Below are 11038 nucleotides of genomic sequence, written 5' to 3' on the forward strand. Positions count from 1 at the left end.
TGACAGGTTGTGTAAAGTGCTTTGGGGTCCTTAGGGACTAGAAAAGCGCTTTACAAATACAGGCCATTTGTTGTCCCAGCTTGTTCTTTAGTGTAGTGTCTTAGTTTGGTGTTCTTGTATTCTGTTTAGTTCTCTGAGTATTTAGTAGCTGCCCTCTGTGTTTCTTAGTTGCTCTGTCTCCCCTAGTCTAGTTTGCATCTGTGCTAATTCCTGTTTTACTTTGAAGGTCTGTGTCTCATGTGTATCCTACTTTGCTCCCTTGTCTCGTCAGTTCTGATTTCTCCCAGCTGTGCTCTCTTTCTGTGTCTCATTCCCCTCGTTACTTCCCAGTGTATTTAAACCCTGTGTTTCTCTGAGTCAGTGTCGCGTCGTCCCTCATGCTGTGTGGAGCTCCCTGTGTCTCTCTTTGAGTTTTTAGTTTGTTGTTTCCCGGTTTAGTTTGTATGGTTTTTTTTTCCTGCCAGCCAATAAAGCTGTGACTTTGAGTTAACACCTCGAGTCTGAGCGCCTGCATTTTAGATCCACATCTCCTGCCTGCCACACAGCGTTTTATGACAGGAACCATGTTTTAGTGAGATGGGAACAAAGCCAACAGACAAAGCTGAGGACCAAAACCTGTAGTTTCCCCAATACCCACTCAAGGGTTCCTCTAAAAGAGAGACAATCTCCATAGACTATGCTATATGGCATGGTTTTCCATGGCTGAGGAGTTCCTCTTGATGTTATGTGCAGGTGATCAGGGTTTTTGTCCATACAGGATATGTTAAAATAGCCAACTAAACAGCGTTTTTAAACCTGGTCCGAAAAAATGTTGTTTTGGCCTCGATGGACAGTTTTCCCTTCATAACGACACATTCATTTCGGCCTAGGTGTCAAACATAAGGCCTGGGGCCCAGAAACAGCCCGGCAAAGACTTCAGTCTGGCCCACTGGATGGCTTTGGAAAATACATTTTGAACTTTTAACTTTATGTATTTTACAGCTTGTCACACTGACAAAGACCTCCCCCACAGCCATTCACACTACACCAGAGTAATGTAGCAATAGATAAACAGTTATCTGACAGAAGAGTTCCTGTTTCATCATTACCATTTTTTATTTTTTTTTACGTGTTACAAAATCTTTCCGCTTTATAATTACAGGACAGTTTGGCTATTAGAATTTTTTCCATAATTGAAAAAATTCAGTTCTTTCAGTTTAAGGCCAAAGAGTTGTGCTGACAGATTTCTTTCATTAACTCCAAAAGGATTTCTTCATTATTAAGAGAAAACTGAGACATACTGTTGAAACTTCTTCTTCTTCTTATAGTGAGATATCTCAGAGACTAAATGTGCAGTTAAACTACTGACAGAAACAGCAGTTTCACTGGTCTGGCCCACTTAAGACCAAAGTGCCACATATGTGGCCCGTGGAGTAAAAGGAGTTTGACATCCCTGATTTAAACACTTTTTTCCTATGCCTAAGTACACTCACACACACACACTCCAACAGATGCACTGGGGGCAAATCAGGGTTCAGTATTTTACCCAAGGATACTTTGACATGTAGAGTGCTGTAGCTGGGTAATCGTCCACTGACCTTCCCATTGGTAGGGCTACTGGTTCAAATATGACTGAATCACTGAATTCATCCAATATGACATGCAGAAACCAATGGATGATGTCACTCGTTTAACTACAAGTTGTGGTTATCCACTGCCTCTACTGTAAACTCAAAACATGGACCACTGGCCACCCATAAGCCAAACTATCAGAAAATAGCAAACATATTCTCACCTTTTCTTGGCCCCAGTGTGTGTGGTAACTTGTGAAACAAATGCAAAACAAAACAAGCTTGTAATCGCCCTCTGATCTAGCTAGCACCACATTCTCATTAAGATTTAACAGCATTTCTAGTAGATAATGGCAGTTGGAGTAAGTATGAGTCCCATGTACTAATGAGAAGGGAATGAATTTTAGAAGGGAGGGAGGGTGGGGCAACAAAAAGAGAACAAACCGCTTGCAGTGAAGGGGAGTTGTGTATAGATGGAGAACTGGAAAAGGAGTGTACGAGGTGTGGTCACGCTCTTAACATTCAGATAAATTATCTCCAATTAAACACATCAGCTGTACCTTCCAATTTCCTTATAAAGCAATGCTTAAGAATAAAAGAATTAGAAAAATACTGGTGACCGCCAGTTCTACCCCTCAGGGTCCTAGCAGATACACCTATGATATCAATTTCAAAATCCTACGTCACCTACATGGCAAGTTATCGCATTCCCCACCCTGAGTGTCCATGCCGTCCTCCCACCCGCTCTGTGGGGTAATGACAATACCCCATCAGCCTTGTATGGCTAAGGAGTAAAAGGGTGTTGGATGATGTCACAACCATGTGATGGTGGTGTTTAGCCTATAACTACTCAAGTCAAAATTACTTCACACACACATTTATATTTAGCACACTCATGGTATTTTTAGAGGACTTATATAATCATTTTGGGCTGTCGAGAATGAAGAAAGAATCCGTGAAGATTGTAGATAAGACAGTCTGACAAAACTGTTACGCAACAAGCCTATAAATATCTTTAGACACTAAAAATAAAAATGATTCACGGTCTTTTTAATGAGCTGGATCACAATCATATCCAGGTGGTGCATTTCCAATTGTCTTCCCTGGTTTGATCTGCTTTGATGCCTCCTAACAGCTGATTGGCTGTGAATGCTGAGCTGAAAAGAAGTGACAGGAGGTGATGAACTGAGATGAGGGGGGGGGGGGGGGGGGGGGGAAATGACATAAGACATGGAGTGAAGCTTCAGTAGCCATGCGACTTGATTTTTTTTATTCTTTCACTCATCAACTCTGTTCTTCTCGCCTCCTTCCCATCCGCCTTCTCTGTTCGATCCCTCCGCTTGTTGCCTTTGAAGTTCCTTCCTTCCAAGTTCAGAATGCAGTGTCTTGAGAGAGTGGAGGGGAGGAAGGAAGAGGAAAAACCCCAACAACTTCAAAGGGCTTTTCTTGGGTTGTGGGAAGGTGGGGGTTATTTTTAGCCTGCTGGTGCCCACTTAAAGGCTTGAGTTGAAGATGAAAGAAAAAGGGGAGATAGAGGAGAGTGCACAGAGAGTACATGCCACATGATCGTTGCTGTCATACTAGAATGCTATTCACAAAGAAATGTTTTTTTTTATTCAGCGTGTACTGTGCTGAACACTTTGCTGCGGAGTTCCTGATGCTTTAAACCGGGGGTCCCCAACTCCAGGCCTCGAGGGCCAGTGTCCTGCAGTTTTTAGATGTGTCCGTGATCCATCACATCTGATTCAAATGGCTAAATTACCTCCTCAACATGTCTTGCAGTTCTCCAGAGGCCTGGTAATGAAATAATCATTTGATTCAGGTGTGTTGACCCAGGGTGAGATATAAAACCTGAGGGACAACGACCCTCAAGGCCTGGAGTTGGGGACCCCTGTTTTAAACGGTGCATGCGCTTGCACGTTTTGCTGAACTCAACTACCAACTACATTTGAGTATGTTAACAACACAAGTTACTAGATACATTTGAATAGAGGCTTGATTTAGAAAGACAATGCATTACATGATGAGAGGTTACATATTTTAGGTGAAACTGAACTAAATCTCATCTATGCCGCTAACCTTCAGTCTATTAAAAACCAAACCAAACTCAATCACAAGTCAGCCAGTCAGCGTACACTGAATGCATAAAAATGTACAAATGTATAATAAACTCATCAGAAACATGAATTCACTGAGATCAGCAGGTTTTGCCCGCGTAGACATTAAAGAATGCATATTTAGGACACTTTTGCAGTGGTGTCACTTGTCAAATCCGGGAGCTACATCAATCTTTTATGGAGGCTCATTACAGCCACAGAAAAAAAAAAAACTCATCCAAAATTTCGAGTTAGCTCTACCAGTCAGCTCTGTGAAAGTATATAATTTCCTTGTGACAACGAAGCTGAAGCAGAAGGCGGAAGGCATCAGCTGTCCAACAGTTCCACATAAACACATTGACACCTTTTTTGCAGTTATCATCGCATTCAAAGCTGAAGAACCTGGCACCAATGTGTTCACTTTTGCAATACATTGGTAACTCACTGATATTGTTACTACCCAAATGTGTCTGCACCAACTGCTACTGGTTAACAAGGAAATCACATCCTTCACAGAGATTCTTGTTTGGGAGAGCTAACTCAAAAACTTTGAAAATAAAATTTTTAGGGATTTCAAAATTTCAGAGACTAAATTTCAAGTTATGGATATCCGTTTTTTCAACAAGCTTCGATAATCTTTCACATTGTCTGTACGAAGAATTCGTGATTCTGGAGAGTGTTTGCAGACAAACTCATGTCTTCCATGCAAACTACAGGTGAGTACAGCAATCTGCTAGTGCATAAAAGTAATCACAATGCAGTGAAATAGCTTTAGCTCCCCCAAATCTGATCTAACTGAAAGCATAATGCTACATTTGTTTTGTTAGTAATAACCTGGTCCCAGCATCAAAGAGTTAAACACGCCAAAAAGATGTTGCAAGTCACAGCATGCAGTCATTCTTGTGCATGCTCACAAAAGCAATTTGTGAGCATTTGTTATGTAAGTTGGAAATTGTGAATCAGTTCACAACTTTTAGTCCTCTGTTGTGCTCTTGCATGGGTTGGAAACATAGCATTTCATTGTAATGCAAAAGAAAAATGAGCACAGAGATTATCTCATGTTGTAATTCTCAGAGTTCATGTTGCAACTTTGATGAAATGTGCACATTCACTTGAATTCAAATGGAGAAAGCAAGCCGCAGAGTTAAAGGAAAACAACTGTTTGCTCTGCAAACAGGGTTCAACCAAAATGGCTAATGGATGGGACTTTAATACACTAAGTACATTACATTACTCAGCCATCTATGTCCAGAACACAATATAATCAAGGCTTTACTAAACATTTAGTAAGGCAAAGGTAAACTCAAGGCAACAATGAGAACCAATCAAGGAAACAAATGTAAAATCCACAGACAGAATAAAAGATGTACATTTTAGCAGGTTTGTTTTGTACTTTGGGTTTGAAAAGTGAAGCCAAAGCAAAAATCTTTTAAACCTACATTGTTTTTAATAGCCAGTAGGGGGCGACTCCTCTTGCTGTAAAAATACTTGTGGTTGTATTGAAGTTTATGGCAGTAGTGTCCAAACCCAGGCCTCGAGGGCCAGTGTCCTGCAGGTTTTAGATGTGTCCTTGTTCATCACAGCCATTTAAATGGCTAAATTACCTCCTCAACATGTTTTGAAGTTCTCCAGAGGCCTGGTAATGAACTAATCATTTGATTCAGGTGTGTAGACCCAGGGTGATATCTAAAACCTGCAGGACACCGGCCCTACATGCCTGGAGTTGGCCAAGCCTGCTCAATGGGGAAACAGCCCTCGGCTTCATTGACCTGTTACCTTAGTAAACACTGTCCTGATGAGTTTATGGTCTCAGCTGGTAGTTTCAGATCTTACTGAACAAACAAAACAAACAAGAAAGGTCATTATTAGTTGGACAGAAGAATTATCCGCCCTCACTGGCTAACGATTGTCAATCATAAGTCAGTAGCCAATGAGAATGCCGTGTCCTCGTTGTCACAGTTAGTAAAGCAAAGGTGGATGCTCTCCTGCTGGAGCATTTCCTACATTTATGTTGCATGGTTATTAGGACTCAAAGCAATAACTTTGGCTACTGTAGATTTAAAATTACTGACCAAGCCAATGTCTTAAGCAATGATTGTAAACACTGAATTATAGTAAGGCATAACACGAGATGAGATAATATTTAATTTCCTGCCAAAATATTAGATTAAAAAAAGTTTTGATAATTGCTTACAGCACAAATAAACTTTAAGTGGTAAACAAATAACATGTATTACAGAGGGAAATGGGCTAGTTAATGAGTTGCCATGAGGCTCAAGTATGGTGCCCGTCAGGCTCTCCAAGCCATGTTTCTAAAAAGCCCACACTCAATAACTTCAAAGGTGTTTCCAACCAGATGGGGAACATTCATCAAAAATCCATAAAACATGTTACCTGACACTCATTACTCAGTTAATGATTTTACCATTCCTCATCTATGTTAATATTTTGCATAAAGGCCATAAAAGAAGCTAATAACGTGGTGATTTCCCACGATGATTACTTCCTTTGCTCTTCAATTCTCTCATTACTTACTGTGTTATCCTCATTATATTCTTTCTCATTACATTCCCCCATTACGCCTGCAATCATTCTGTCAGAGGAGCGGTCACATTTTTAAATGGCGTAAATTTCAGCTCAAAATAGGACTCCTTGTGTTTGTATGTTTACACAGAGAGGTGGTGACTAATCTCATATCATCCCTCATCTGTTGCTGTGAGTTCACCACCCACCATATTCTCATGATGGATTGCCAGTATATAAAAAGCAGGATCTTCAGAGGGAATCCCTAATGTGACAGGGTTCAACCAAATGACTAATGGATGTGGCTTTAATATACTCAGATCAATCACCTTCATGACATTTTAGAAAACCACATCTTTTGGTGGAATTCATTTGTTTTAGAACCCTCTAAGTTGTATTGTTTTACCAAACTGAATATTTTATATTTACCCTTTCCCATTAGAAAAACTTCAACATTTTAGTCTGAGACCCGTGTTTTCCTGACCATTTTTATACACTAAGCTGTCTCAAAAAAGATGGAAAAGCTCATTGTGTTGCTTGTATGTAGTCTAAGGAGCTTGGAAAGAAGAGCGTCTGGATTTCTTTAAGTTGCTTGAAGACGTTTCACCTCTCATCCGAGAAGCTTCTTCAGTTCTAAGGTCAAATGGTGGAGAGTCCCAGATTTAAGCCCTATGGGAGTGTCCCCCCAAGAGGGACAATGAACCCCCTAATGATCCTCTACCTAATCACACGAGCCAAGGTGTAAAAACGGGTGTAGGTCACAATCAGTTTCGGGTGAACTCATTGTGAAACCTAGCCCCACCCTATCATGTGATTTCCTGAGGTCATAAGGCCCAGGATGTGAGTGGGCGCTGTAGGTAGTGCTCCCAGGAAATAGCCACACTTTTGCTAAAAGGCCTTACCTTCTCCCACCTACCTACCAACATTGAACAGTGCACCAAACTGTACTGGGTGAGTTTAGCTTGCTTTAAGTAAGTACGATGCATCAGTTCTTTTTTTAAAAAACATGCTGTATATTCTCTTCATTCAGATTACTTAGAGCCCGACTGATATAGGCTCCTTAAGATTAGCCGGTATTTGCTTTGCTATTTCAAAATCTGATCAATTGGCCGATATTTTTTCTTTCAGACACAGAAAAACAATGTGTGGTGTGCAGTACTTATATATTAATTTTTTGTATTATGACAATAGAGTTTAAAAATAATTTGGTTTTACTGTCCCAACAAGTAGTGGATTACTTGTTTATGCTCTAATCAGAACAGCTGATTGTGTTTTTGCTGTTGCCACCAGCAAACATGCAGAGTCCTTTGGTAGTTTTTTCATCCCACTGTCACCAAGTGCTTGCTCATAAGGCATCGTCTGATTGTTGGGGTTTCTCTTGAATGCTTTAGGGTCTTTACGTTACAGTGTATAGGGCTGAGGAGCTGTAGAAATGCAAGTGAACTGTGCAAGTGAAACTATGTGGCATCAGTAATCACTTCATAGTTGAAGGGTGTTTCTTCAGTCTATTTTTTACTTTGCACACACTGAATTGTGGCCTTTCCAAACCAACAATACTAAAAAGAAGTCAGCAAACAGACAAATATGTGAGGTCTCCTTAGCAGTTATCAGCCCTTCACACAATCCTGGTTGACTGCAGACTAGATGGTACAGTTTGGATCCTATAAGCATGTATTTTGATTCAAGTAGTTTTTTTTTAATTGCCATAGTACAAAGTTGACACCCATGCTACTCAAAAACCTGATAAGAACCACTCCAACCTCTCAAGTAAAAGGTATGGACTGACTAATATCTGAAAGCTTGAAAAACTTTTAGTACATATTTAGATTCCAAAACTCCAGCTCACAAGCTTACCAGCATTATGTACCGCACTTTGTATTACTGTGCAGGTTACTAAGCAAATGTCCACATTCAGAAAGGTGCATTGACCTTTATGAGTGTGGATAACTTGATGCCTAGAAGCAAAGACTGGGTCTTACATATTGAGAAGCACAATCTGGTGCTATTATCCTCTATGATCTGTGTGTGACTGTGTGCACAGATTTGACTGGGTACCATTCAAACACAGCAGCCACAGTGCTTGAACGGTGCCCAGCATCCTTCAGTGGTGCACACGAGGCACACACAGATATTCACAGTAATAAAATATTCAAATATGCACACCAATTGAGCTCCAGACGCTAAATCGTTTCAACATGTATTGGAACGAAGCGTAATAATCACAGACTCAGCCGGATTTGTCTGACTTTTCGTGTGTATCACAAGTGATGTTGCCCGTGGAAAAGACACGTCTGGTCTGAAATGAAGATCCAGTGTGACGTCTGCCATGTATGTTCCCCATCTCCCAGTGGAGCCCAGTGCTTTACTTACAGCCCCTCGGGCACAGACTGACTGCTATTTAAACAGTGCTGGTGAGCAAGAAATATGGCACAATCAGCTCCCTCAGTGATACTCACTTTGATGAATGAGCTGAGGTGTAAAGTATAGATTACCATTTCTGTTGTAGCACTGAAGATATATATGTGTGTCTTTCGCTAGAGGGCTTGGTATTGTGTGTGTGTATCTGAGTGCGTGTGCATTGCATATTCTCCCTTGTGTCTGGGCTTTCAGATTTTCTGGAGTGATTGTACATTTTAAATTCCTCCCCTCTCCCAATTGTCTCATGGTGAATGTACACAGGCTATGGACTCCATTGTTCCACTCTCTCAGTGCCAGCTCGTCACACAACCCCAGAGCAATTTACATTTCCTCCCAGGAACCAGGAACCTTTTGCTCGTTAAACAAATGTGCTAACCAATACACTGTGAAGCCACTCTCTGTCATTAACGGATTCTTTTGTAATGTATGCAGAAATAAAACTACATTTAAATGACAAATATTGTTTTACTGATAAGCAGTGATCAATGGCTGCTGACTGGCTGACTGAGTACGCTATGAATGCTTACCCATTAACCTGTTAGCAGTCGGACGTACCGCCCACGGTACATTGGATGGTTTAGGGGACTAATTGTAAATTTGTAGGACTGCTAAGGGGTTTTAAGGAAGAATAGTTCATTAAAGGTGGAACAGTTAATGAAAGTCCAAAAATGTATTTAAAAGTTTAGTGGAAAGCTTTTTTTTAAGTCCCATGTGGTCTTAAAAGTAATTAAATCTAGTGCTGTAACCAGGTACGGGAGATGACATTTCCATGATTATCCTACCCACCAAACTGGTCCAGCTGGATGAAACAGGCATCAGTGAGCGTAATAACACTATTAGGCACACTAAACACATCAGGGATGTGGGTGGTGATTAACCACATTATTGCATCATTTGATCTCCCAATTTGCTCGTAGGCAGAAAGTTGTGTCTTAAAATTACATTTTAACATAAGACTGCTATTGATGGAGCACAACTCAAATGAGGCTTTAACATGAATTCATTTCAAACCTTATGATGTTCTTTAAGATGCCTGCAGACTGTCAGATTTTAGTGATCTTATAAGTTTATCGCAACACATGTGAAATATGGATCTAACAAATGGAACTTCAATTTCTTCTTTGTTGGACTTGCAAACATTTTGTTTTGCAAGTTTGCAAGTTCAGGATCTCAGAAGTGCACAAAATGGTATTCCAGATCAGTCTCCAAGCAAAAGTTTCACATGCTCTTTTGCATGTATGCACATGTGACACACCAACATTTCAACAAACTCTTAGGATGCAAACAGACGGTGATACCACTTAGTTCTAGATCCAGACATGAGAGAGTTAGTATAGGTTAGTAGTATCTTTTTCTCCTGCTTTTACATCTCTTTGTAAACTTACCAAATCGATCCATGTTGCCATTTAAAGTCTGTTAACCTCTTTGTCCTCTGCAGGAGTGTGCCTCGTGCTGGGTTGCATGATCTTCCCCGATGGATGGGACGCCGAGGTGATCCGTGACATGTGCGGGGAGCAGACAGGAAAATACTCCCTGGGCGACTGCTCTGTACGCTGGGCTTACATGCTGGCCATCATGGGAATCCTGGATGCCCTCATTCTCTCCTTCTTGGCCTTTGTCCTGGGCAACCGGCAGACGGATTTCTATCTTGATGATCTGCAAACAGACAACAAAGGTAAGTAAAGGAATAATGAAGAGCAGTGCTTTAAAAAGGATTCATTTGAACTAAAGACAACATGTCTTTCACTAAATTATTTCATTTATTTTCTAAACTCTCTTAGGCAAGCTTTCTTCTCATTCCTTTAAGTAGACTTTAAGAAACAGTCTTCAGGATGGCTACTTAAAGAACATTCAAAGCTCTTTTTAGATGTTGGCTGCCTTTTCTTCCAATCTCAGTCAAGATGATCCCAAACTGCTTCAATAGTATTGACTTTCAGACTCCAAGAAAGCCAATCCTTGACTAATAATGATCCATTGTGTGTATTTCTATCCAGGTATTCTTTTACTGCATTTACTGAATTTAGAAATGGTTAAAAAATCTATCGTAATCCTGACTTTGAGAAAATAGTAATAATGAATAACTATGGGGTAAGACTGGAAACATGTCTGAGCTGAATGCATCAAATCTGGTAGTGCTAACCGTCCACCCAGTATGCTTGCTGCAAGAGAGACCTTTTATAAAAAGATGGCCTCTGAAATTGAAGCCAGTGCAAAAGCGTATTAAACTTCCATTTGTTCTAATAGCCATCAGTGGGGGCTCCTATAGTTGTAAACATAAAGCTTATTTCTAGTCTTATTTAACACACCGCCTGCAGACTTCTTTTTGAAATTCATTATACCATATTACATGGTGACTCAAAGAAAATTCCACTGCAGGTACAAATATTTGTGACTGTTTAATTACATGCAGGTGACGCAAACGGAGAACCAAACAGTGGATTCACAGGGGGG

The 11038-nt window shown here is 40.5% G+C and overlaps 1 protein-coding gene across 1 annotated transcript in view; it reads left to right on the forward strand.

Annotated features, from left to right (window-relative positions):
* LOC102210756 (lipoma HMGIC fusion partner-like 4 protein) overlaps nucleotides 1-11038 on the forward strand; it is a 36656-nt gene that overhangs the window by 15490 nt on the left and 10128 nt on the right. The window contains exon 2 of the mRNA XM_005742041.1: nucleotides 10026-10262. Coding sequence (XP_005742098.1) covers nucleotides 10026-10262 — 237 coding nt within the window. The remainder of the gene's footprint in view (nucleotides 1-10025; nucleotides 10263-11038) is intronic.

Source organism: Pundamilia nyererei, unplaced genomic scaffold (genome assembly GCF_000239375.1).
Source record: "Pundamilia nyererei isolate P.nyererei 1_Seehausen unplaced genomic scaffold, PunNye1.0 scaffold00116, whole genome shotgun sequence".
NCBI classification, from domain to species: Eukaryota; Metazoa; Chordata; class Actinopteri; order Cichliformes; family Cichlidae; genus Pundamilia; species Pundamilia nyererei.